This window comes from Thamnophis elegans, chromosome 13, assembly GCF_009769535.1.
Source record: "Thamnophis elegans isolate rThaEle1 chromosome 13, rThaEle1.pri, whole genome shotgun sequence".
Lineage (NCBI taxonomy): Eukaryota > Metazoa > Chordata > Lepidosauria > Squamata > Colubridae > Thamnophis > Thamnophis elegans.
Window position 1 is genome coordinate 20,835,753 of NC_045553.1, and position 27,480 is coordinate 20,863,232.

At 44.8% G+C, this 27,480-nt stretch overlaps 3 protein-coding genes across 4 annotated transcripts in view; 2 read left to right on the plus strand and 1 right to left on the minus strand.

Moving 5' to 3' along the window:
- CDS2 (CDP-diacylglycerol synthase 2) overlaps positions 1 to 6,313 on the minus strand; it is a 36,963-nt gene extending 30,650 nt beyond the window's left edge. The window contains exon 1 of the mRNA XM_032229825.1: positions 6,164 to 6,313. Within this exon, the coding sequence (XP_032085716.1) occupies positions 6,164 to 6,226 (63 nt within the window). The 5' untranslated portion in view covers positions 6,227 to 6,313. The remainder of the gene's footprint in view (positions 1 to 6,163) is intronic.
- A 2,693-nt stretch (positions 6,314 to 9,006) lies between these two features.
- Positions 9,007 to 15,253, plus strand: PCNA (proliferating cell nuclear antigen). The gene is made up of 6 exons (XM_032230065.1): positions 9,007 to 9,318; positions 11,091 to 11,188; positions 12,702 to 12,769; positions 14,190 to 14,384; positions 14,477 to 14,600; positions 14,722 to 15,253. The coding sequence occupies exons 1-6, from the start codon at positions 9,098 to 9,100 to the stop codon at positions 14,799 to 14,801; spliced, it is 786 nt and encodes a 261-aa protein (XP_032085956.1). The 5' UTR covers positions 9,007 to 9,097; the 3' UTR covers positions 14,802 to 15,253.
- Positions 15,254 to 18,016: 2,763 nt separating this feature from the next.
- Positions 18,017 to 26,421, plus strand: TMEM230 (transmembrane protein 230). Of its 2 annotated transcripts, XM_032229288.1 has the most exons (4): positions 18,017 to 18,133; positions 18,776 to 18,907; positions 22,579 to 22,701; positions 24,372 to 26,421. In XM_032229288.1, exons 1-4 carry the CDS (start codon positions 18,032 to 18,034, stop codon positions 24,510 to 24,512), a joined length of 498 nt encoding a protein of 165 aa, XP_032085179.1. In that variant the 5' UTR covers positions 18,017 to 18,031; the 3' UTR covers positions 24,513 to 26,421. The 2 variants fall into 2 exon arrangements, with proteins under 2 accessions (XP_032085179.1, XP_032085180.1); XM_032229289.1 differs by lacking the exons at positions 22,579 to 22,701; positions 24,372 to 26,421 and adding an exon at positions 21,880 to 22,497.
- The last annotated feature ends 1,059 nt before the right edge of the window (positions 26,422 to 27,480 follow it).

The window sequence follows — 27,480 nt, forward strand, 5'->3', positions numbered from 1 at the left end:
TATATATATATTTAGTGTCACAACCCCTGGTATGCCCCAATTATGGGAGGAAGCTAACTGCTTCCATTCTCTGTCCATCGGCTCGTCACAAGAGACCATCCAGACAGAAAGCCCAATATTTTACTGTTGCCTTTGTTACATTTTGTGTTGTATTTGTGCTGATAAATAAATATAATACCCTTACTGGGATTCGAACCTGTGCTGTATTGGGATTTAAAATCCCAGTAAGGGTATTTCTAGCTGATGAGACCTAAATAACTTGAAATAGATCTATACTAGTCTCCCTTTATTTATTTATCAGCACAAATAAAATAAAATAAAAACACAAAATATAACAAAGGCAACAGTAAAAATATTGGGTTTCTGTCGTGATGGACTCTTGTGATGAGCCGATTGACAGATAATGGAAGCAGTTAGCTTCCTCCCATAATTGGGGCTTACCAGGGGTTGTGACACTATATATATATATATATATATATATATATATATATATATATATATATATATGTTTTTTTATTTGTGCTGATAAATAAATAAAGGGAGACTAGTATAGATCTATTTCAAGCTATTTAGCTCTCATCAGCTAGCCATACCCTTACTGGGATTTATATATATATATATATCGCTCTCATCAGCTAGCCATACCCATGTTTGGGAATCGAACCTGTGACGAGCCTAATGACAGAGAATGGAAGTGTGACCTTCCTCCCATACTTGGGCATACCAGGGGTTGTGACTTTAAGTATATATATATATATATATACTTAAAGTCACAACCCCTGGTATGCCCAAGTATGGGACTTTAAGTATATACCTCCCACCCTGGCTGGCTGATAAAGGAGTCGTTCTCTGTAGCTCAAAAGGTTAACTCCCTGCCTGGGAGGCAATGGAGCACAGGTTCGATTCCCAAAAACTTGGGTATGGCTAGCTGATGAGAGCTAAATAGCTTGAAATAGATCTATACTAGTCTCCCTTTATTTATTTATCAGCATAAATATAACATATATATATATATATATATATATATATCATATATGTATATATGTATATATCATATATATATATATATCATATATATATATGATAGAAGATAAATAGATGAGAGAGAGAGAAGATAGATGAGCGAGAGAGAAAATAGATAAGATAGAGAGAGATAGATAGAAGATAGATGAGAGAGAGAGAAGATAGATAAGACAGAGATAGATAGATCGATAAATAGATAAAAGATATAGATATATAGACAGATGCCCTGAATGATTTATTAAATCAATAAATAACACAATACAAATAACAGAAAGATTATCCGCCGTCCCTGCTTGGGCCCCCGTTTGAAGCAGGGGAGCGAAATGGAGCAACAACAAAGCCAGCAAGACCACCCCAGCCACCACGGAAGAGGCAAGCCAGCCGCTGGAATATCAGCTGAGAGCAAACCCCACCCCCTAGCAGCACTGAGGATGAAACCTTGCTAGGCCATGAAATGTCTTGAAGGAAACAACCAACTCAGGGAACACCTCCTGTCAGCTCTGAGCTGCAAACATTCAAACCTTCATCCCAGTAATAACCCTCAGCAAAAGCCCAGGAGGAGGCGAACAGATGCCCACTTAAGCACTTTTCTCTTCTGAACCCTCCCAGGGCGCTTCATCGTCACCCCAAGCATTATTGGAATTAAACCCCGGGACTATCTTCTGCAAACGGAGCCTTTTAAGCCCCGAGCTTGGAAATGATCTAAGCCAGTCCTAGATGCCCTTCCTGGGAGGGATTTTGGGAGAATTGCCAAAACGTGTACCTGTTGCTTTCTCTCTGATCCTCTCTGGAAAAGGGTGCCAGAAGCAGACAACACACACACAAACAACCAGGAAGAGCAGATCTACACACACCTAGCACTATTGAATTCAAATAATTACTTTACAGTATTTTAGTAAAAGCAAAGTTTTGTTCGGCAGCTGATCATCTTCTATTCTGAACTGTTTGGGAGGAAGAGGGGCAGGTGATTTGGGTCATGGGATCGAAATTTGTATACTTCATATTTATGACTGTTGCTGTGCGCCAAGGACATGATATCACTTTTGGGGACCTTCTGATGAGAGAAATCAATGGGGAATCAATTCACTTAACAACCTGGTTAATAACTTACCAACTGCGGTGATTCACTTAACAACAAAAGGTCCAAAAATGGAGCAAACACACATAACAAATGTCTCACTTAGCAACACAGAAACTTTGGGTTGAATTGTGGTCGTTAAGGACTACCTGTGTACAGCCATTTTGTTTCTTTCAATAAATATTCACTCCGTGCCAACTTCATAAAGCATTCTGCACAGATTAATGCTTCTCCAACAGCTTTCCCAATTTTTACCATGAAAAATATTTCTACTCCTATAATCATTTCTACCGTTGAAAAAAAGTTGTTTTTTTTAACTGTTGTTCTTATTTAAGGCCTCTGAATGCCCTGGACTTCAATTCCCATCATCTCCAGCCAGCTTAGGGGACTTGGAGGGTGCCAAATGGCAGAACAGAAATGCTGTAATAATTGTACCGTTGAATCATTGTTTCAATGAGCTGCCACAAGACCAAACCGGTTTGTGATCATTCCTCTCTAAAAAAGTTGCTATTAATGGCCACAATGTCATGTTGGACTCCCTGCTGAACCCAGCATGACTTGCTTCCAACGCCATGCACCCCAGTGAGCAATTTATGCATTTTCTGATGCTTCTCAGAATGGGGTGGGGGGAGGGGTTGTGGTGGCTCAGTGGTTAGAGACACAGACTGGGTGAGCTCCCGTTTCTAGCCCCAACTCCTTCCCACCTAGCAATTCCAAAGCATGCCCATGCGAGTAGATAAATAGGTACCACTTTGTTGGGAAGGTAAACTGATCCAGGTGCCTCAGGGCGTACATGATCACGGAAATGTTGTCAGACAACACTAGCTCTTTTGGCTAGGAAACAGAGATAAGCATCGTCCCCTGAGTTTGGATACCACTAACAGCAATAGCCCTTAGACTTACATACCGCTTCATAGTGCTTTTACAACCCTCTCTAAGCGCTTTACAGAGTCAGCCTCTGGCCCCCAACAATCTGGCTCCTCATTTTATCGACCTTGGAAGGATGGAAGGCTGAGTCAACCTTAAGCTGCTCAGGATTGAACTCCTGGGAGTGGGCAGAGTCAGCCTTTAAGGCTGTATTCTAACAGGAAGGAAAATAGCAATAGGCCTTAGACTTATATACAGCTTCACAGTGCTTTCCAACCCTCTCTAAATGGTTTACAGAGTCAGCCTCTTGCCCCCAACGATCCGGGTCCTCATTTGACCCACTTTGAAAGGATGGATGGCTGAGTCAACCTTGAACCACTAAAAAGGGGAAACCATTACATTTAATGCTTCTGCGAAACAAATGTTAGAAACTATCTACCCCTGTAACAGAATAACAGAGTTGGAAGGGACCTTGGAGGTCTTCTAGTCCAACCCCTGTTCAGACAGGAAACCCTGTACCATTTCAGACAAATGGCTGTGTAATCACTTCTTTAAAAGCACCCATGACTTCTGGAGGCAATTTCCCCTTGGTTAATTGTCCTGTCAGGAAATTTCTCCTTAATTCCAGGTTGCTTCTCTCCTTGATTAGTTCCCACCCGTTGCTCCTTGTCCTGCCTTTGGGTGCTTTGGAGAATGGATTGACCACCTCTTGTTTGTGGCAGCCCCTCAGATACTGGAACACTGTTATCATGTCACCCCTGGCATCAAAGCTTCCATCAGCAGTGACAGAGGATTAAGTATTGTACCACTGTTCTCTTGCACCACAAGAGAACAGCTTCGTCCAACCTTTCTCAATCCATTTTCCAGTTGGGTGGACATCAATACTCAGAATTCTCATTAACAGCTGGGGTGGGTGGAGAAGTTTGGCCGGAGGGCGTACGTCTTGGGGAGGCCTTAGCATCAAGTAGTTGACCTAAAAGCTGCCTTTTCAAGAGGCCACTGGACTTCCTCTTTGAAGATGTTTCGCTTCTCACCCAAAAAGCTTCTTCAGCTCTGCGCAGAGCTAAACGCCTATGGAGATTCTCCATCATCCAGGTTCATGGTTGTCCCAAAGATGCTTTTTTCAAGGGAAACTGGACTTTCTGTTTTTTCTTTAAAGACTTTTCGCTTTGTTTTTTAAGAAGAGATTGGACAACCATTTGTCTGAAATGGTGTTGGATTTCCTGCCTAAGCAGGGGTTGGACTAGAAGACCTCCAAGGTCCCTTCCAACTCTGTTATTTTATTCTATATTCTACTCTACTCTTCATTCCAATATTTATCCTATCCTATCCTATTAATCCAAGAAGCTTCTTCAGCTCTGACTGGATGAGAAGCGAAACATCTTCAAAGAAAAACCAGACAGTCCTCTTGAAAAAAGCACCTTTGGGACAACCAGGACCTGGATGACGGAGAATCTTTGCAGATACCAAGTAGTAGATTGGGAGCTGCTATGCACAGAGTTTAAAGCCAGTCAGATGGAGAAATACTGTACACAATTATTGTTAAGAGCCAAGGTGGCGCAGTGGTTAAATGCAGCACTGCAGGCTACTGCTAGATCAGCAGTTCAGCGGTTCAAATCTCACTGGCTCAGGGTTGACTCAGCCTTCCATCCTTCCGAGGTGGGTAAAATGAGGACCCAGATTGTTGGGGGCAATATGCTGACTCTCTGTAAACCGCTTAGAGAGGCCTGAAAGGCCTATGAAGCGGTATATAAGTCTACTGCTATTGCTATTGCTATTGTTAAGAATTGGGTGAGAGTTCTGATGATCATCCTGCTCGCACTAAAACCAGGCCCGATTGGAAGCAGAGGCTGCAAAGGCTGGGCAACCTGACCTCTGATGGCGCCTCAAGCAAACTTTCAAGTGGAGCATCTTTAAAATGGGTGGCACAAATATAGCCATGGAAAGGAACGGAACCCAGCCCTGCACTCTTGGGCTTTGCGGAACCGCTGGGTGCAGTTACAATAGAACAGAGCTGGAAGGGACCTTGGAGGTCCTCCAGTCCAGCCCTTTGCTAAAGCAGGAGATCTTATACCGTGTCAGATAAGTGGCTCTTCAGTTCCTTCTTAAAAACCTCCAGTGATGGTGGGGCGTTCAATTTCTGATGGCAAGCTGTTCCACTGGTTAACTGTGCTCCTTAATTCCAGGTTGTTTCTCTCTTTGATTAGTTTCCGTCCCTTCTTTCTTACCTTACCTTCTGGTGCTTTGGAGAATAATTTGACCCCCTCCTCTTTGTTGCAGCCCCTCAAGTAAGTTGTTGCAAACGGCACAGGGTCTTTGTCTGAAATGGTATAGGAAAGGAGTCCCCAAACTTGGCAACTTTAAGACTTGTGGACTTCAACCCCCAGAATTCTCCAGCTGGTAGAGCTTTAAAATCTTAAAGTCCCCAAGTTTGAGGACCCCTGGTATAAGGGTCTCCTGCTTGAGCAGGGGGTTGGACTAGAAGACCCCCAAGGTACCTTCAAGTTCCATCTCTATTCCAATTGACTAACTCACTGGTGGATTGATTGATTGAAGTTGTGAATGCTCCAATATTGGACGTTTTTAAGGAGATGTTGGCTAACCATTTGTCTAAAGTGGTGTAGGGTTTCCTGCTTAGGCAGGGGGTTGGACTAGAAGACCTCCAAGGTCCCTTCCAATTCTGCTATTCTATTCTATTCTATTGATTGATTGAAGGGCAGGAACCTTAGCAGCGGTCTGGCCTCTCCCGTCCAGTAGCTTCGCTTTCCCGCCGCTGCGCCGTGCAAGCCCCGCGGACCGCCTTCCCCAAGCCCAGCTCGGCGCACCCCCCCTCCCCGCCGCGCCCCCGGCCCTTTTGCAACGGTCGCAAAGGCAGAGAGACCCGATAGCGCTGCGGCTTTAAGAGCCGGAGCCGAGCACTTCTCTCCGCCACCGCCGCTCTTCCGGCCCGGCCGGGGCTGCGCAAGGCTCAGGGACGCTGCAAGCCGCCTTGCCCGAGCTCGGGGGTGGGTGGGGAGGGGCGTGCAAGCTCCTCTCCTTGCAATCCCAGAAAGGGCGGGGGCCCCGCTCCCCTCCACCGCCCCGGGAACCCTCCTTCCCCGTTTCCCAAACACGCGTCGCCGCATTCAGACGCCGCTGGCTTTCCGGCCGCTTTTCCTCCCGTGCCCGCTCGCTTGCCGTGGCTGGCTCGCCTACCTTCCCCTCGGCGTCGTGCTGCCCCTCGGGCTCCCGCGCAAGCCGCTGCCTGAGCTCGCTCATCCTGGGCCGCCGCTTCACCCGCGCTGCGATCCGCTCCGGCTCCTCCGCGCGACGCAGCAGCAGCAGCGGCGGCAGCAGAAGCCCCGCCTAGACGGCCAGCCGAGCCCGGGAATCGGGGCGGGGCTTAGGGGGAAGCAGCCAATCCCGGCGCGGATCGAGCGAGGGGCGGGGCCCGCAACTGCCAGGCTTTTGCAGAACGGAATAGAACATTGGAATGAATAGAATAGGAAAATAGAATAGAATAGAATAGGAATGGAGAATAAAATAGGAATGGAGAATAGAATAAATATTGGAATGAATAGTATAGGAATGGAAAATAGAATAGAATAGTTCTTTTGGGAACACAATGACGTGAAGTGAATTCTGATTTACACTGTATTGGGGAGACCACATTTGTATTACTGTGTCCATTTCTGGTCACTACAATACAAATAGATGCTGAGACTCTACATTGAGTGCAGAAAAGAGCAACAATAGCAATAGTCCTTAGACTTATATACCGCTTCACAGTGGTTTACAGCCCTCTCTAGGCGGTTTAGAGTGTCAGCATCTTGCCCGCAATAAACTGGGTCCTCATTTTACCAACCTTGAGGACGGAAGGCTGGGTCGACCTTGAGCCAGTGAGGATCAAACTCCTAGCTGTGGTCAGTGAGTCAGCCTGCAGTACTGCATTGTAACCACTGTGCCATTATGGCTGGAAGGAAGGAGGAAGGAAGGATGCAAGGAAGAAGAGAGGGAGGGTGGGAGGAAGCAGGTATAGCACAAGCCCTTAGACTTATATACCGCTTTATAGTCCTCTCTAGGCGATTCACAGTGTCAGTCTCTGGCCCCCAACAATCTGGTCTTCATTTTACCGACCTCGGAAACATGGAAGGCTGAGTCAACCTTAAGCCTGGTGAGATTTGAACTGCCAAATTGCAGGCAGCCAGCAGGCAGCATTCTAAGCAGTATGGACACCAACCCGTACAACGAACAGTTGCAGGAAAGGATGACATTTAGCCTAATGAAGCATTAGGGGTGGCATGAAAGATACCAGCCTTCCAGTATTTTAGTGGCTGTCACAGAGAAGAGGGCGTTGGCCTGCTCTCCAACTCTTTACGAGAAGTAAAGGCGGTGCAAGTAGATCATTAAAACACAACCTAGAAGGAAGGAGCTATTTTCTCCTTACAATTAATCGGTTGGGTGGCTTCCCTTCAGATATTATGGGTGCTCCATCAATGGAGATTTTTAAGAAAAGACTGAACAGCCATTTCTCTGGAATGATATGTGTTTTCCTGATCAAGTAGCAGGGTTGGACTAGAAGACTTCTGAGAACCCAGCTCTAACCCTGTACTCTAGATTTAAATATTTTTATATTACTATGAGCCCTTATACTGTGTATCACTTCAGATCCTCTTATCCAATTTGTCCACGTGCTGTGCTCATTGTCCACATACTGCTGTATTGCAATTTGTAGAGAGATGTTTAGAATTCATTTTATACTTTTGTGAGAATATGCAGAAGAGACCTTTTGTTACATAAAGCTTCTCATTTCTAAGTGGACAATCTGGGGCCCTATTGAGTTATCATTTCAGATATTTCCTTATCTGAAAAGAGAAACAGAATGACTGCATAAAACAGTGAGAAGGGGAGCAACTTTTGAATTCCTGCTGGCTTCCCATTGAGTTTCCTTTGTTGGAAGAAATGTCCTTCTGGGTTCAGGTCCAAGTGGAAAGACACTGGAACCATGGAGGCTGCTTGGAAAGATGGTTTAATGGTGGACAGGACCACATGGCTTGAACTCCTGAGCAGAAAAGGGGGATCATATGCTTCCAGATGTTGGGTGAAGAAGAGACAGGGATGCTGAAAGACCCTGATTTTATGCCCTCTCTGGCCTTTGATCTTGTATTCTAATTGGTTGTCAGACTCCTATGGGGCCATGCAGGGGCAACTCTGTAGGCTGTGAGTCCAGGTTTGGTTGAGCATTGCTTCTTCCCAGTTGCCCTGTGGTGAGATGGCTAAAGGGCCAATACTATCATGCCTTAATCCCATCACCCTGGAGCTGAAGGGGGATCTTTGTTATGTAGAATAGACTGGCCCAGGCCTTTTAATGGCCCATTGACAAAGGTGGGGGCGGCTGAGTTTCTGCCTCCTTTGAGTTTCTATTTCTCTTTTTAGGGAAAATATTCTCCCTTTTTAATATTTCCTAAAATATTTCATTTCTCTAGGAGAGGGATGGGTTTGAACTTCCAACACACTGTGGGGAAAAAACTCAATGGGGAAGGGAGAAAACCAGTGGAAAAATTGTCTTTAAAAAAAAATATCAATCATTAGTAAAAGGAACACTACCAGTCAGTCTCGCCACATCTCTGCCAACCGTAATTTATAGGGTTTTTCCAAGATGGATTTCAATTCCCATCATCCCGGGCCGAAGCCCATCCAGCAGATGAAAACGATCTGTTCTGGGGAAATGTCCACTCCTGCCCAGACACGGTGGACTGCACCCTCCTCGCGGCCTCTGGTCATATTTGGGGGAGGCTAATGGGGACCTTTTCATCACACCCGGAGGGCGCCCGGTTGGAGAAGGAAGCGGCCTCCGAGGGCGAACAAGTCCGGGCAAAGCGCCTTCCAGAAACTGGGAGCAAAGCACGTTCTTTTCCTGCATCCTGATTGATCAGCAGATCCGCGAGGGGCGAAGACAGCAATGAACTCCCATTTTGATTGGCTCTAAGTTGCGGACAGCCTCTTCGGGGCCGAAGCAAAAGGTGACGTCGCGGCGCGCAGGCGCACTAAGCGTCAGCCGGCCAGGGGCGGGGCGTCGGTCTCCCCAGCTCTATAAAAGGGAGCGGGCAAGCCGGTTCGCGCGAAAAGTTTCCCGCTCTCGCCGACAGAATGTTTGAGGCGCGGTTGATTCAGGGCTCGCTGCTGAAGAAGGTCCTGGAGGCGCTGAAGGACCTGATCACGGAGGCCTGCTGGGACCTGGGCTCGGGCGGCATCAGCCTGCAGAGCATGGACTCCTCGCATGTCTCCCTGGTGCAGCTCACCATGCGCTCCGAGGGCTTCGACACCTATCGCTGCGACCGCAACATCGCCATGGGAGTAAATCTCCTCAGGTAGCAGCCGAGCGAGCGAGCGCGCGTGGGGTGGGGGTGGGGGTGGGGAGACGTCGTCCAAGGCGCGAATTCGCCTCATACGCATCGAAAGGCGGGAACCATTCCTGCGCCGGTCGCGCCTCTTGTGATGTAACCCTCGGCGCGCCATGGCGGGAAAGCGCCGGAGGGCGCATAGTGCCAAACAGGCTTCGCGCGCTCTAGTCCTGGAAGGGGATTGGTTGCGCTGGGTTACGTCTTTCGGCGCGCTCCGGCCCGATTAGTCGCCCTGCTCCTTCGGGGCGTGGCTTGTCTTTTTGGCGCGGGATTTTGCAGGGGCTCTGCGAGGCAGCATGGCGGCTTTTGCATTTGCAATAGAATAGAATAGAATTCTTTATTGGCCAAGTGTGATTGGTCACACAAGGAATTTGTCTTTGGGGCATATGCTCTCCGTGTACATAAGGAGAATAAAAATGCATTCATCAAGAATCATAAGATACAACACTTCGTGATAATCATAGGATACTAAATAAGCTATCAAGTCAGACTAGGAAACAAAAACAATATAAATTGTGAAGATACAAGCAACATGGTTATAGTCATAAGTGGGAAGAGATAGGCAGTAGGAAGGAAGAGAATAAGTAATTTGTTGTGGGAATTAGTTGGTTAGCAGAGTGATGGCATTGGGGGAAAAATCCTTGTGTCTCGTTCTTATCTGCAGTGCTCTATAGTATCGTTTTGAAGGTAGAAGTTGAAACAATTTATGTGCAGGATGTAAGGGGTTAGGAAAGGAAGGAGGTGGGGAGAAGGCAGGGCAGGCGTCCCTCTTAGCCCCTGGTGAAGAGGCTCATCATTCCCTGCCAGGTTTCCTCTGTGATGGAAGCAGTCCTTTGGGACTCCCAAGCTCGACAGCATAGGGTGCCCCTTGCTAGGGTTTGTCTGGCCTTTGTTGCAGATGGAATTTCCAAATCTTTGCTCAGGGTTTCCCTGTGTTCCAGAAAAGGGCAACTTGTTACAAGTTTATTGCAATGCCTGCACATTCAAGGTTGCTAGAGGGTCCTCTTTTTCCAGTTGACATATTCAACACTTTAATCCTGTCTGTGTCTACGACAAAAATCAGTGAAAATTGGGGGGGGGGGGCATTTTTTTTCCAGCATCAGAAAAACTGGTTTATTTTCCAGAATGTTTCTCAATGATAATACAGAAATGACAATGAGGTGCTTTCTAAATTTCCCCCTAGAAAGTATGTTGAGTTGTGTGAACTTCTGACCACCGTTAATCATAGATAGGAAAGGGGCTGGATCAAAACCAATTTTTGGATCAGGAAATAAAATTGTGTAAATCTATGCTGTTGTGTTTGATTTTAAAGTAATACCTTCTGGATCAAGGTCGTTGAGGATATTGTTGGATATCTGATAAGGCTTAACACAGAGCACCCAAACTGACACATAATGCGGTTGTGTTTCCAAAAAGTAACAGAATTGCTTGCTGGGAAATGTGTGGCTTGTGGGTCCAAGCAGGCAAGGAAGCCTGTTTTCTAACCCCACTTTGTACAGAAAGGCTTCTGCTTGGTTTATGTGAAAATAAATCTACAGAGTTAGGAAGTTGACATGTTTTGTTCTCTGGAAGCTTTTACAATTGAATTTTGACTCAGTTTCTTTTTGCTTTTCCCTTGGGACAACAGCTTACTGATCTTATCAGCTTGCACTGACTTGTTCAATGTATCTCATGTTTTGTATTGTCCAAATAATACAGTATATTAAAAAAATGAAATATACATTTTTATTCTTTCCTAGTATGTCCAAAGTGCTCAAGTGTGCTGGGAATGATGACATCATCACCCTGAGAGCTGAAGACAATGCTGACACACTGGTTTTGGTATTTGAAACACCAAGTAAGTTTTAACTGAATTATTAAATCTGTCTCTTCTTGGCAGTAGGTATTCATAATGAAACTAGAAAGGGTAAGATACATTCTGATGTCAGAATGGAATCCTTTGAAGGAGAATATAGAACATCCAAATTTATGTCCAGGTAGATTTTACTTTTGCAGACCAGAATAGAAAGTTGTTTTAGATGTGGCAATTTAAAGAAAAGACATGACAAGAACATTGCAAGCTATGAAAGCTAATTGCTGCACAGCAAATCATTTGGAAAGCATATGTACAAAAGGCAATATTCTGATATTCCTTAGTGTGTGACATTCCTTTAGAACATCAATTGTTTATGGTGGTCAGATATAGGAATGTTTTCCAAAATAATCCTGTCGGTGGTTCTCTACACCTGTACCTGAGAGGGGGGTTGTTCTTCTGGACTTGAGCTAGACCAGCAGGTGGCAGCCATGGCTAGGAGAGCCTTTGCCACAGCTTCAAGTTGTTCACCAGTTGTGTCCACTCCTCAATTGGAACAGGGGGGAGGTGTGCTCAGTTACTCGTGGCCTAATTACCTCTAATTGGATTATTGTGCTTTGCATGGGGCTGCCCTAAAAGAGTATCTGGAAGCTTCAGTCAGTGCAAACTGCAGCAGAGCAGGCAGTTTTAGCTGAGCTTCTAAAACAACAAATTTTAAGGCTCCATAAGATGCATTGATTGCCAGTCTGCTAACACTTACCAAAATATTTTTTTTACTCCTGTGTTTAATGTCATACTGATGACAGCTTCCAACTGAACTTGAACATTCATTATATAATATAAAAATAACATAACCCGCACAATCAGACTTAAATGTGCAGTTTGATGTGAATGGTTTGAAATATAAAACTTTTAAATATAATTCCAATCAGAAGCTGATTATATGAAGACTTGTTTGCAGCATTTTCAATCTACTATGCGTAACCCTTGACTTAGGACTACAGTTGGACTGGAGTTTTGGTGGTTATGATATCCCACATGATTTCTTGGTTCATTCCCTGTTCTTCTGGTCATTAAGCAATTGCAACACAAAAGCTGCCTGCAGCAGGAGGCCAGGCAGCTTCCCTCCCTGCACAGAAGGAACTCCAATCAGGTTGCAGAAACAAAGCTTTGATCTGTTGTTGCAGGATCTCCCCTCCCTCTGCAGTGAGCTGCCGAAACACCTTCAATCCCAAAGGTTCAACTTTCCCTTCTGCAGGTTTTTGGAGGAGTTCCCCTCCTCTTGGCAATCAGCCCCTTTCCTCTGCAATCTGGCAGGCAGAAACGAGCACCTTCCCCCTGGCAGCTTCCCCACTGACTGCCACAGGAGCACAGAAAATTTGGCAACTGGTTTGAAGTGCGAACAGGTTGCCAAGCAGTGAGATTACGATCAAAGACTGGTTTTGTTGCTGTCTTTTATTTAATACGTATTCAGATAGCTTTGCAGATTAGGGCTAGTAAACAGTATTGGGTCAGGAAATTATTTTGTTCTGGTAAGCAATGTTTTTTTTTTTAACAGATCAGGAGAAGGTTTCAGACTATGAAATGAAATTAATGGATTTGGACGTAGAACAGCTTGGAATTCCAGTAAGTGGGTTTTTATCTCAAAAGTACCATTATTGAATTCGTTCAATGTAAGTGCTATCCTGGATGGTTAAAGACTGGCTGGCTTGTTCTCTTTTGACTGAATCTACAGCAGCTGCAACAATCAAAAGCATTACTGTGCTTGCTAATATTCTATTTTGCCATTTTGATACAGATAGTCCTTGCTTTAGTGATCCTAATTAAGACCAGAATTTTAGTCACTAGGTGTAATAGATGCATCACTTGGCAACAGCAGTTTCTGTAGTCCTGAGTAAAGTCAAGCTAGGATCTCATGCTTCTCCTACCTTGTTGCCTTCTCTTCAACTCCGCCTCCCTGCAGCCTCTTGGGTGACCTCCTGTCTTCTCCCCACTGTTGATGAGGCGTGCCCAACTTTAACCCTTTGGAAGGTGGCAGAGTGGCCAAAAGGGCAGATAGGGAGAAGTTGAAATCTATCCTGTGGTCCTAAACATGAGCAGGCAGCTAAGCAGCCAGATTTTGATTACTGTATTTTGCAGAGTATAAGACACACCAAGATTTTGAAGAGGCAAATTTAAAAAAAAGATTGCCCTCTGCAGACCTCCCAAAAACGACCCATTTTTGTCAAAGGGGCATGCATTGCCTGTAGGAGGCTTGTAGAGTGCCCCTGTAGTGTGTGTGTGTGGGGGGGGGGGTTTGAGCAAAAAAACAGCTCTCTAAAAGCTATGCAATGCCATTTTTGCAAAGAGGGCGGGGTTTCGGGAGGCCAAAAATGCTGTATTCAGTGTATAAGACGGACCCAGATTTTCACCCTCTTTTTTGAGGGAAAAAGGTGTGTCTTATACTCCAAAAAATACAGTATGTGACTGGACTTCCTGCCATGGCCATAACTTAAGACATACGTAGAGTGCCTCGGGAATTCATATGGATACTTGAACAGGTTACGGTTAAGTAGGAACTGCCTATACAGGCAGTTTTATACAGGCATCTACTCTTAATGCGGAGGAGATTAAAAACAACTGTTAAGTTTTGTGTTGCAGATTTGTATTATAGTTTGGAAGCAGGAGTGTGATTAAAACTTAACTCATAAAATTAACATTTTTTAATCCTGTGCTTAAAGCCATTAGAATATGCAACGGTAAAATACATATAGTCCTCAACTGTTAGTAAGAGTGGTGTTGCTAACAAGTGAAATCTGGCTTGCCCAATGTCTTTGCTTTAGTAGAAGGTTGCAAAAGATGGTCACCAACCGGGGACTACCTGTTAAAACTGTTGCAAAAATAAATATTTGCTTCTCTTGTCAATTTTTTAAAAAAATGTTCATTTGATTTGCATCTGTTTCACTGGCCCTACTAGTATCTGTCCCAGGAGAAATGGAGCACAATCCAGGTGTTGACTTTAGCCTAAACGAGTCCTACAATTCCTAAAGCTTATACAATCTTTCAGGAACAAGAATACAGCTGCGTAGTGAAAATGCCCTCGGCTGAATTTGCCCGTATCTGCCGCGACCTCAGTCACATCGGAGACGCCGTTGTAATCTGCTGCACAAAAGATGGTGTCAAATTTTCCGCCACAGGAGAACTTGGGAGTGGAAACGTCAAACTGTCGCAAACCAGTGTTGTTGATAAAGAGGAGGAAGCTGTAAGTAGGCCCCAAGGAAGCTTAAACTGTCTTTGTTATCATTGCGCTCTATCTCTCCTCTTGGTTCTTTAATCGTCATTCATTTTTTGCAGGTATCAATAGAAATGAATGAAGCTGTCCAGCTGACTTTCGCTTTGAGATATTTGAATTTCTTCACCAAAGCTACACCTTTGTCTCCCACAGTTATACTCAGTATGTCTGCGGATGTTCCCTTAGGTGAGTGGAATATTGCGAATCTCGCTGAAAAATGATGCCAAAGGCAATTTTCATTGATTTGATTGAAGGCTTCAGGCTGGCCATTAACTGTTTTCCTTGGCTCTCTTTTTGTCTCCTGCAGTTGTGGAATACAAGATAGCAGATATGGGACATTTGAAATATTATTTGGCCCCAAAGATTGAAGACCAAGAAGAATCGTAGGAAATTAAGGGAGGTGGGGAATTTGATTTTGTGAGGCTGGTAGCCCCCCAGTGTTCCTTTCAGTTGCTCAGTCTTGGTGCGCCAGATGCACTTAGATCCTATTGTAGATATTTCCATGTAAATACTTCTCCTTTTTATTATGCGAGTACCTAAAATAGTTGTAGAAGCTTTTTGTTTTATTGTTCAGCTTTTAATCCTTTTCGTATGAAAATGATTGTGGTATTTAAAAACGAATAACTTCTGTGTATGAGGAGCCTTGGGACCCTTTAGATGCCATTTATCCATAACGACTCTGCATGAGAATCGGAATTTTGCAGTATTTTTCACCCTATTAGTTGAAACAAGGACTGCAAAAAGAAATGTTTGGAAGGGGAAAAATGTTCTTATGGCTTACCTGGAAATGGAAAACTTCGAAAACGAATACTTTTCAATAAAGAATATTTCATTTTTTTCTTTTGTCTCGTGACAGTTTATCATAACCGCCCAATCTCTTGGATCCTACTTGCCTTGTTCATTTCTCCTGCAAATAGGTTTTCCTTGCCTGCCGTTTTTCAATTCTAGGTGATTGTTTAAGATTAATTTTTGCCTGAATGTTTAATAAAATTACCAAGTTTCAGAATATAAAACCTTAAGACTGCAGGTTTTGAAGAAGCATTAGTCAAGATGGCCAAGGATTCATTAGATGCATTCCAACTGCTGTCAAGAAGTTGAGTATTTCTAGCCAAATTTTTAAAAAGTTATTAAAAGTGAACAGGATTCTGACACTTTGAGTTCACCCTGAAAAAAAGGATGGAAAAAGACTCAACCTGAGTGTGCGCGCACAAACACCCACACACCAAGACTTGAGGGCGTGCTGGAAGGATAGTTAGAAAGATCTAAGAGGCTGAGCTTGTCGATCAGAAAGGTTGGCAGTTTAGTGGTTCAAATCTCTAGTGCCGCGTATCGGAGTGAGCTCCCGTGACTTGTCCCAACTTCTGCCAACCTAGCAGTTTGAAAGCATGTAAAATAAATGCAAGTAGAAAAATAGAGACCACATTTGGTGGGAAGGTAACAGTGTTCTGTGCGCCTTTGGCATTGAGTCATGCTGGCCACATGACCACGGAGACATCTTCGGACAGCGCTGGCTCTTTGACTTTGAAATGGAGATGAGCAGTGCTCCCTAGAGTCGGGAAGGACTAGCACATACATACAAGGGAAACCTTTACCTTAAAATGGGAAAGCTAAGAAAAACATTAAGAAGTTCCCAAAGATGCATTTGAGTTGCTTGTCTGGTTAACTACTTTGGCTTGAAAAATAGGCTGAAGAAAACCAATGTGGGGATTATTTCCTGGGAAGAAGTTACCGATTCAAATGTATTGCTTTCTTCCCAGTCTTTGTAATTGTCGTGCTCTTCATCTTCAAAGTCTTAAACAAATTCTTCCAAAATTTCATAAATCACCTATTATATCTCCCTAAAATTCTCTTCCCTTATAAATATTTTTCCTAATCTACACACTCCCCTTATATCTTTTAATATTTAAGAATAGCCCCCCTATAATTCACTCCTTGGTAGAGCACCCTATCATACACTTATACTCTAAAATTAATCATACAATCACAATTCTAAATACTTTCAACCATACCAAGTCTAACTGCAACTTACACATATACAGTCATATAAAATATATTGTCTTATAGATAATAAATTGTAAATTTTATAAATAATTAAGGTTGATTGCTTCATACAAAGATTTTGAATATATTCTTAACCTAATTATAAATTTATCTATTTGTAAATATATTCCCCTCTTTTTTCCAAATCAATTCATAAGAATATTATAAAGATATAATTCCAATTTTATATAAACAATACCTTAAGTGTAATAAATATAAACTTTATGATTATTAAATATAATATATATACAGGAGTAATTGCAATTTAATCTGATGTAAATGTAGACCTGCCTCTGGCAAATAATCTGTAACTCTCCATAAAACCCAACCTTCCCGTAGGGGGGCATTCTGGGATCCTTTGACTTTCGATCACAATTGAGCCCAACATTTCTGCTAAGTGAGTTTTACCCCATTTTATGACCTGAGTGAATCACTAATAGATAGCATCACGGTCATTAAGTGAATCTGGCTTCCCCAATTGCCGCTGCGTGTTAGGGGGTCTGAAAAGTGGATTGGTGACCCTGGGACACCGCAGCCGTCATTAATAGGAAGCAGTTGCCAAGCACATCTGGATTCTGTCCCTGGGGACACTGCAAAGGTAACAGAAAAGCAGTTATAAGAACTCTGAGACAAAAATCATTGAATATATGTTAGTAAGGTAGTCATGTAATGTATATTATCATTAGAATTGTGGAGGCTGAAAAATAGTTTGTAAATTAGAGAAACAATTTGTATAAGGATATTATTAAATATGTATAAAATGTGATTAATAGGGAAAAGCTAGGATTAAGTAATTTGATAAACACTTGAAAAATAATTGATGCTGGAAGTGCATATTGAATAATGAAAAAAGGAAGGATCACATCTTTGAATATTAGAATGATTGGGGAAGGGCTAAAATAGAGGTAGAAATAAGGAAAAATAGCAGAAACAGATGTTAAGAGGATTCAACGTATGGCAGAACTAGGAGAAGGATGATAGTAAGAAATCACCTGTTAGTAAAGCTAAAAATGAAATGTAATTACTAGGACGACTTCTGTTTATTGGCATTGAAGTGTACGATATTCAGGAATCAAACCATTCCTGCAATGAGATGTCTAAGAATAAAAAATAAAATGCTTTATTAATAATAATAAAAGGTTTAGAATTGAAGGGCGATGGTAGAAATTACGTGTTAGTAAAACTAAAAATGAAATTACTAGGAATAAGGCTGTTCTGTTTATTGGCACTGAACTTCAGGACCATCAGGAATTAAACCATTCCAGCAATGAGATGTATAAAAAGTAAAATACTTTTTATTATTATTATTATTGATGATGATGATGATGTAAGGACTCGAGCTGTTGAGCTACCAACCGGCCTCAAAGGCTGTGAGTCTCATCAAAGATTAATGACATAACAATAATAAAACAAGAAAGAAAACCGGGTCCCTGAACCAGGCGGGGCTTCAGGGAACGCCCGGGGCCCGTGGAGGGAGCCCGCGGGGGGCTTCGGCCGCTCCTGCATCCCAGCTCTTCAATGCGTCTCTCGGAGCTGCAGCGCTGCCGAGCCGGGCGGGGCTCCTGCGTGCGTCGCCCATGCGCGGCAGGGAGGAGCCCGGAGCGGCCGCTTCCTCTGTGGGCGGCGCGGCACCAGTCGACTTCCTGGGCAGGCGAGGCGGCCATGGGTCAGGCCCCCAGGTAGGAGGGCCGGCGGGCCGGCGAGGAGGGAGCTTCGCCCGGGGGTGCCTGGGGGAGGGGGGGCTGAGGATGCTGGAGAAGGGAGGGGAGGGTCTCAGGCAACTCCCCCCCCTTGGCAGAGGGCCGGACTCCAACTCCCAGAGCTCCTCGCCCTGCCACCATTCCCCCCGGGGCATTCTGGGAGTTGAAGTCCAGGCCTCAAAGCGGCTGACGAGGGAACGCCCCTCCCAGGTGGCTCAAAGGGGGAGCCCCGGATGGTTGCGGGTGAAAGGGGGACTCTAAACTACTTAGAAAGGGCTGCAAAGCTCTGTGAAGGGGTATATAAGTCTAAGTGCCCTCCCTCCCTCTCCTTCCTTCGGACCCAGATTATTGGGGCGGGGGCATAGGCTGACTCTGCAAACTGCTTAGAGAGGAAAGCCGTATTTAAGTCTCTTGCCCCCCCCCCTCCTTTGCAACTGCCCCAATTTATGACCCTAGCATTGGTGCCTCCATTACCGTCGTGGGTCAAGGATGATTAGCTCTCCCTATCCAACCTGGGAAGGAAAGTTTGTTTTCTGGGCTTTCAAAGTGTCTTCCTTGCGTGGGCCTTGCTTCATTTAAAGTATCCAGAGCTTCCTCTCCACTTTGATGTCTCTGGTGCAGGTTGTAGCTCTGTTGTCGCTGCTTCTGCTGGAGAAGATGCCGTCCAGGACGAATTTGGCTGCTTCCATCCCCAGCAGCAAAGTGAAGTATTCGAAGCTCGCTTGCACAGATGAAGGCTACATCGACCTGCAGGTAAAAGGAAGGAAGGGGCGCCTTTATTTTATCCTTCTCTTTATAATCCCACCATTACGTTGGGGAACTCAGAAGCAGACTCCACGATGCCCCAGCTTCTGTTTTCTCTCTGCAACAACCACAACAACAACAGCCAACCTTTCCAGTGGGTTGGGCTAATAGACAGGGACTGTCCCACAGTCAGCCAGCTAACCAGATCTTCTAGTTTTTCACCCAGCATCTTCCCCAGAAGGACCCTCTTTTGTTACATGCATTGCAAAGGCTCCTGATGGATTTACAGCAGGGGTCAGCACCCGTGGCTCTGGAGCCACATGTGGCTCTTTCATCCCTCTGCTGCGGCTCTCTGTCTCCGGTGGGCTTTGATAGGGCTTTCAGTTAGGACAGGTGGAGGGAAAAGGATGCCGCTCTAGGAGGAGACTCTATGATGGGCGAACCGGACTTCCGGTTGGCTCCAGAATTGAACGGGGGGCTTCCAGTTAGGACGTTTGTGACTCTTTGAGTATTTAAGGTTGCCGATCCTTGATTTACAGGCCAAGGCCAAGTTCAGCCCATCTGGGAGCCTCTGTTAAGGCTAACCTTAACCCTTGACATGTCTCCCCACTTGCCATCACCAGAAAGTGTGGATGCGCCACTGGAGGCTCTTAAGAAGAGATTGGATGGCCACTTCTGCAAAAGAGTAGAGCATCTCCTGCTTGAGAAGGGGCTGGACTAGAAGACCTCCAAGGTCCCTTCCAACCCTGTTATTCTGTGTTCCCACTGGTTCCAAAAAGTCATCCAGATGAGGCTTCTTGACCCAATCTGTGGTTTATTTGATGTCTTTCCTCTGCTCCCTCTCGCCTTTTCTGTTAGAACTATGGTTAATACGGGGCAGAGTTATGGCGGCAATTGTTTCAAGCTACGAGTAGCCCTCAACTTACAACAGTTCATTCACTGACCGTTAAAGTTACAACGGCACTGGGAAAAAAGTACCTACAACCGTTGCAGCATCCCCGTAGTCACGTGATCAAAATTCAGGCACTGTGACAACTGGCTCATGTCTATGACCATTGCGGTGTCCCAGGGTCGTGTGATCCACTTTTGCGACCTTCTGACAAGCGAAGTCAGTGGACAAGCAAGATTCACTTAACAACCGTGTTGCTCATTTCATCACTATGGCAAGAAAAGTCATCAAATAGGACGAAACAAATGTGTCTCTTAGCAAGAGAAATTTTGAGCTCCATGGTGGTCGTAAGTCAAGGACTACCTTTATATAGTAAGGAATCCCCAATATCATTAACCTGGGAGTGGTCTTTGGCAACTTTAAGGTGTATAGACTTCCAGAATTCCCCAGCCAGCATCGTGCAGGGAAGATTCTACACCTTGAGGTCATAAAGATTGAGAAACACTGCTATAGAGAGTAAGGAAGATGACACACACACACCATAGAGAGATGCAAGATCCTTAAGTTATCTAAAGTATAGAAAATGTATTAATAGTTAATATAACTAATAAGAGTTAAATAAATTATAATTGTAATATTAGATACTTAAGGTATTGGAAATTAAGCCAAGATGAGATTAAATAATGAATAAGATTGTATACTTTAATGCTGGCACCAAATATTTGTACCCAGATGCCACACTGGTTAATGGAAAATTGATTGTTTATATAAAAATAAAAATAAATATTTTTTTAAAAAAGAAGAAAGGAGAGATATGCAAGATCCATGATTGGAGGATGAGGGATGCAACATATTTTAAATGCTCAAACTACAAGGTAGCTTTTGGAAGCAGCTCACCCTCTCCCTATTTCACACTTAATTCACTAACTCACACCTCATTCCCTAAGAAGGAAAAGGCTAGCACATTCACACTTGCAAGATTCTGTTGTGCAAGCCAACCTCAATCTAAGCCATCTAAACCTTCCCATGCATTTGTTTCCCTGGTCTGTCTACCTCGCAGGGTTGGCAGTATCTCCCACTGCCCCCCTCCAAACGAAAACAAACGAAGGAAGGTGGGGAAATACCAGCTCCCTGGAGAAGGACGTAGAGTTTTTATCTTTCCTCCCCAAACTTGGATGGAAAGCTGTGGCCATGGGATAGTCTTCTCCCCCCACCTCCCAGTCCCTGTGTCCCACACCTCACAAGCAGCAGTGTTTGCCAAGATGATGGGACATGGAGTCCTGTAAGGCTGGATTCCATCTGCTGTGTTTTTTTTCTGACTCTTTCATCTGTTTGCAGAGATGTCCACTAGGGGGCAGCCTTGTCCTGTCACTTCTTCCCTTTCACAGCAGGAGTGTAGAGAAAAATCTTTAAGTAATAATAGGAGCATCACTAAAAAGACCCCTGTTAGCATGGCTCCCTTACCCCCCCCTCAAAAACAAAAATATAGTAGAAAAGAAAAACCGGAGTGTATGAAACTGCTTTATTTGATGTGCCCCCGCCTCTCCCCCCGGCTCTGTTTTTTCTTTCCCAAGTCTGAGCATGAACTAAAAGAGACGGGTGAACTTCAAGCCAGCATGATCGTAAATTTAGATTTACATACATGAATGTCTATAAAAACGTGTCATAAATCCCTCCAAATTTGTTGACGTGGCTCCAGGAGCTGCTGGTGCACCAAATTTTACCACCTAACTTGTTCTTCACACCTTTGTTGTTATATCCTTTCACACCCCAGTTGGACTGGTTTGCCTCAGGAGAAAAGTATCTTCCTGGGATGGTTTTATCTCTCTCCTTTAGTTCTCTGCTTTAAATGGTGTTTTGTTTTGGTTTTTTTGGCAGAAACGCCGCTCAATTGGCTTGTGCTGTTCCTGGTGGGGGATTTAGATCCGTGAATGTTGGGAGAGGATCCAGTCAGGGCAAATGCTGAAAGTCTTCTTTAAAGAGTTATTTTCCATCCCATTTCCAAGTAGAAAAAGACTCAGAACGATTTAATGTTTTGCTGGAAAAACAGCTCTTAAAAATAACTTTATGTCCCAAATTGGGGATCTTTCAGGTACTCTGTTTCCCTGAAAATAAGACCTTCCCGGATAATAAGCCCAATCGGGCTTTTGAGTGCATGCAGTCTGTGGAGCTCTGGAGAAGCAATGGGAGGTGGAAAAAGAGAACTTGGGGAAGAGCCATTCAAATAACCTACCGAAAAGTGATGGGGAAAATTCAGAAGAAAAGATACAAGACATATAAAAAGAAGAAAAAGAGAAAAGAAAAACTAGGAATTGGAGATTAGTAGAATGAAATGAAATATTTTAAACATGGTATATTGAATTAGGATGTGGTGTGAGCTATATTAATACCTTTAGGTGTGCAAAGTAATTACGTTAAATGTTTACTACATAAAAAAACTGAATTTGAAGATGCGTGTTACTTGTAAAAAATAGATGGAAAGGGAATGATGAATTTGGTTTATTTTAAATGGGGAAAACCACATTGTTTACAGAACAAAAATTAAAATTGGAAAATAGGAGAGGAAAAGTTATATGGCAAAATTTGAAAATGGAAATATAATGTAAAATGTATTATGTAGATGTGAAAATTTTAAAGGGTGAATCGGACAACACTTCGTTCATAAAAGAACTTTTAATTATGTAACAAAAATAAAAAAATAAAAAACTTTGTTCAAAAAAAAAAGAAAGAATGTGGGGATCTCAGCTGGGGGGGGGGCGGTTTTGCGCTGACCCCATTTTTTTTCTCCTAGTTCAAGAAAAGCCCCCCAAAGGTGCCTTACAAGGCCATCGCGCTGGCCACAGTGCTGTTCTTGATTGGGACCCTCCTCATCATCATTGGCGCCCTCCTCCTCGCGGGATACATTAGCCAGGGGGTAAGTCGTGGGCGGTGATTCTGTCCCGGGGTTTCTTGCGGGGAGGTCTGGGCGGGTGCTCTGCATTATCCAAGAAAAGAGCCAGAGAGACCACCTTGAAGAACGGCCTGCGTAGAAACCCCCTCTAGGATCAGGGGGGTGTCAGTTGGGGCTCCAGAATTCGGGAGGGCTCTGGTGGCTTGGAAATTGGAAGCTCCTTTAATGGAATTCAGCTGATTGATTCCTCTCTTGGAGTCTCTCTTTTCACGACTCTCGTGAAGGTTAGTGTTCTGACCGAGGCTTCCCCAAAACATGAAGCAAACTCCATGTCCCCACAAAAGGAGTTTATTAATTGACTGTGAATTCTGCTCCTTCACATCCAGCAAAGTCTTCCAAAGGAAGATTTACAGTCACAGACTTTATCTGGCTTGGAGAGCTGCCAGGCTGATATCTGCAGAACTTGGCAAGGAGTCTTGGAGAGTTCACGAACCAATGAAGTGAATTGTTCTCCTGCAAACTCCACTCTCCTTTCACTCCTCTTTTCTTTCCTCCGGGAGGGGCCATTCATCGTCCACCTGTGGCCTTACTCCCAAGTCAACCCCTGTTCTTTAGCTGTTCCCTTCGTCTGGCCACTCCAGCTGTCCTTCTGCCTCACTGATGACTCTGAAGGCAGCTGATAACTGTTGGACGCCCATCCGACCTCTTGAAAGAGGTCTCTGCCTCCAACACAGAGCCCTCATCAGAGCCTTCCCCAGACTCCAGGACTGGCCCAGGTTCCTCCCCAACCTCCTCACTGTACGAATCTGCTGCCAACTCCACTGGCATGCCACAACACTTAGAGCAAGTGGGAGACAAATACAGGCTGTCCTTGAGTTACGACCACAATTTGGGTTGCAAGGCGAGACACTTGTTAAATGGTTTTGCCACTTCGCAATCTTCCTTGCTGCAGCTGTTAAGGGCATCCCTGCAGTTGTTAAGTTGCTAACACAGTTATTAAATGGGTCAACCTTTCCCATTGACTTTGCTGATCCCCTTCACAACAGGGGATCACATGATCCTGGGACATTCAGGCTTCCCTGAAGCTTCCGGAGGGCGAAAAAACGGCACAACCCGCAAACCGGAAGTCCCGGACTTCCGGTTTGCGCATTGGGCTGTTTTTCGCCCTCCGGAGGCTTCAGGGAAGCTTCCGAAGGGCAAAAAACAGCCGAAAATCAAGGCCGAAAATCAGATGGCTATTGCGCGCACGTGTGCTGGAGCTGACAGGGCAACACCTCGCGTGCCTTCAGAAATGGCTCCATGTGCCATCTATGGCATGTGTGCCATAGGTTCGCTATCACGAAGCTAGACTCTCCCCCACCCCAGGGTTTTCCATGCATGGGGGAAAGGGAGCGTCCTTGAACCTGGGGCTCCCTGCTCTCCATCCAGCCTCTTCACCATTACACCCCCCAGGCCATGGGGCCGAGAAGGAGGGATTGGTCCAGAGTTGGCAGGAAAATTTTTGTGGCTAATGGTCCATCCCCTTTACCCTGGGGCCATTTTAAAGATGGAGCCAGTCTCCATTTCGCGGGGTGGGGCATTTTAGTGTCTTCCTGCAGCCCCCTGGAGATCATCCATGTTCACCTTCCCTGCTGCCTTGGAGGCCTTGAGCTGTGACCCTCTTCTCTTCCTCCTCCTCTTCTTCCATCCTCCAGGGAACCGATCGCGCTGTTCCCGTCTTGATCATCGGCATCCTGGTTTTCCTCCCCGGCTTCTACCACTTGCGCATCGCCTACTTCGCTTCCAAGGGCTACCGGGGCTTCTCCTATGACGACATCCCAGATTTCGACGATTAGGAAGAATGAAGAGCACGGAGCTTTGGGCGGCCCACATCTGGGCCTGGCTCCAGATAAGAGGTGCAAAAAATGAGCTCCGTGAAGTACGGCTCTCTTTGGACAACCCACCTTGCAGCTGTTAATACTCATTCAGGATTTTCTTTGGTAGGACTTTCGATTCTTGTTTTCCTCTCTGGCCCCTCTGAGAAAATTAGCTGTGTCACGCGGAGGAGGCCTCGCATGAGACATCTTCTGGTTTGAGGTGGGAAGTTCTTGACAGCTGGGTTCCCACCAAGCCACAGGAGGAAAAGAAACTCAGGGGTTTGATAGGCACTTCTACTTTTTTTTAATTATTATTATCATTATTTCACTTCTCCCTCTAGAGCAGAACCTCTGTGAAGCTGACATCTGGATGCAGGGATGAAAGGCAGAGCACTAATTAAATTTGTTTAGGCCAGCAGTCAGCAACAAAGACGCTGACCTCTTGTTGAATTGTGACACCCAATGCAAGCACAGCCTTGAATGCTTCTCTGAGCTCCTTTTGCAGGGGAATTAAGAAGGCTTGTGGCTTGGCCCGTCGTAGAGATGAGGCAGAATAATTTTAGCGTTCGAAACATGTTGCGTTCCCCCCCCCCCCCCAAAGAAATCCATATTTCCCCTTGGGCAGCATGCAGCGGATTTGAGACAGAAGGGGCTTCATGTTTCCTCCTTGGCAGAGAGTGGGCCCTCTCACACTGACAGATTTTGGTTAGGTCAGGAAAAGCGTGTCGCTAGTCCTCTTGAAGCAAGCAGTGGGGGATTTTCTCCAATCCCAGCTTGATCTCTTCAGGATCTCGGCAAAGAAGAGATTTTGTGATCAGATTCTGCTCTCCCATGTCTTGAGATGTTCAACCCAGGTCTGCGGATCAGGGATCCCTTCCTAGAATCCCCAGATCCCATTCCAGGGCTGATAGAATTGGCTCCTGGGAGGGTAAGCCAAAAGGTAAGGTGGCATCCTCAGACGGAGTTGAGATGGGGCCAGACAAGACAACTCTGTCAGAAAATAATGTAGAGCACATTCCACAGACATCAAAATGAAATGATATTGTAAAAATAAGGCAAAGGCAGAAAATCAAATACTTGGTTAAAAAGTGTCCCGTTCTCCACAAACGAATACTCAGACACGCCTGTTTCAAACGTCTGTGTGAATCAAGTGGACAACTGTGGCCTCTTTAAGACCTGTGAACGTCCACTCCCAGGAATTCTGGGAGCTGAAGTCCCTCCACAAATCCTAAACCAGAAGTCTCCAACCTTGGGCCACTTGAAGCCTGGAGGACTTCAACTTCCAGAATTCCTGGGAGTTGAAGTCCTCCAGGCTTCAAGTGGACAAGGTTGGAGACCTCTGTCCTAAAGGAACCATAATTTCCCACCCTATTATGACATATGGACTCAGCCGGCTCAGGAATTCTGGGAGTTGAGTCCACAGGTACTAAAGGGTCTATAGTTGCCTATCAATAGAGGGAGGAAGATTAGGTGACCCCAGAAAAGCTGGACAGCTTGGAAAAGTGCAAATACATGCACGCACAAGCATGCAACCTGGAGACCTCAAAAGTGACGACAAAACCCGTGTGAAGCCAGCCCAAGTGTCCATGCCGGCAGCACCCAAAAACGAAGCCGCACTTATTTTTGTATTTGTTCATGTTGAAAGTAACCACGATTTCTTGAAGGGTTTTTTTTGGGGAGAGGCTGCCTGGACCAATTGTCTTGCGCTGTGCAGAGATCCTGGAACTTCCTTTTGCTGCCGATGAGTTATCGGCGTTTCTGTTTCTCTCTGGATCCTCCCACAGGATTTGCAGCCTGTGGAATGCAAGAGAAAGCTTAAATCTGTGTTGGAAAAAGCTTAAATCTGCAGATGCCAGTTGCCTACTTAATAAAGAACTTGTGATGTTCAGTCTTGTCTTGCGTACTTTTTCAGCCTGACGTCTCTCTGCTAGGGTAAAGCCATTGGAAGCCCCCTGTCTGATATTTTAATTTGGATTTTAGTACCAAGGTTTTTTTTAAAAAAATAAACCAACAATCTGAGTTAACAGAACGCAGTTATTGGCCTTCCTTAATATGCTGCGTCTGAACAGACAAGCAACAATCGTGATCCAACTTAACTTGGAAAAACTACTGTGTTAGTGGCAGAGTTCACACAACATGCTAGAATCCTAGTTTTCTGCTTTGTACTGAGCCAGATTTTAGAATAGAACAGAATAACAGAGTTGGAAGGGAACTGGAGGTCTTCTAGTCCAACCCCCTGCCTAGGCAGGAGACCCTACACCACTTCAGACAAATGGTTATCCAACATCTTCTTAAAGATGTCCAGTGTTGGAGTATTCACAACTTCTGGAGGGAAGTTGTTCCACTGTTTAATCGTTCTCACTGTCAGGAAGTTTTTCCTCAGTTCTAAGTTGCTTCTCTCCTTGATTAGTTTCCACCCATTGCTTCTTGTTCTACCCTCAGGTGCTTTGGAGAATAGTTTGATTCCCTCTTCTTTGTGGCAACCCCTGAGATATTGGAACACTGCTATCATGTCTCCCCTAGTCCTTCTTTTCATCAAACTAGACATACCCAGTTCCTGCAACTGTTCTTGGTACCTTTTAGCCTCCAGTCCTCTAATCCTCTTTGTTGCTCTTCTCTGCACTTTTTCTGCAATCTCAACATTTTAACCCAGTTTATATTTCTATCAATAAAAAAGTTACTGGGATGCTGACAGGATCATGGCAGAAGTCATAGTAGATGAACATATGCCCTATTCTTATTTTAAAAAATGTGCAATTGGCTTTTTGAGAAGACATTCTTGAAGAAGGAACACAAGCCCTCTGTCACCCCACAGGGTGAGGCTTCCTCTAGATCAAATTTTAGGCAGCAACTTTCTGTTGTGGCCTGCCAGAGGCCAGTGGAACTGACAGCAGATTCGGACAGTGAGGAGGTTGGGGAGGAACCTGGGCCAGTCCTGGAGGCTGGG

Excerpts from the sequence above, each read along its gene's own strand:
- PCNA (XM_032230065.1), top strand. The coding sequence starts at position 9,098 with ATGTTTGAGGCGCGGTTGATTCAGGGCTCGCTGCTGAAGAAGGTCCTG. Across the intron at positions 11,189-12,701 it reads TTTGGTATTTGAAACACCAA|ATCAGGAGAAGGTTTCAGAC; the intron begins GTAAGTTTTAAC and ends TTTTTTTAACAG. Across the intron at positions 12,770-14,189 it reads TAGAACAGCTTGGAATTCCA|GAACAAGAATACAGCTGCGT; the intron begins GTAAGTGGGTTT and ends ACAATCTTTCAG.
- TMEM230 (XM_032229288.1), top strand. The coding sequence starts at position 18,032 with ATGCGCGGCAGGGAGGAGCCCGGAGCGGCCGCTTCCTCTGTGGGCGGC. Across the intron at positions 18,134-18,775 it reads GCCATGGGTCAGGCCCCCAG|GTTGTAGCTCTGTTGTCGCT; the intron begins GTAGGAGGGCCG and ends TCTCTGGTGCAG. Across the intron at positions 18,908-22,578 it reads AAGGCTACATCGACCTGCAG|TTCAAGAAAAGCCCCCCAAA; the intron begins GTAAAAGGAAGG and ends TTTTTCTCCTAG.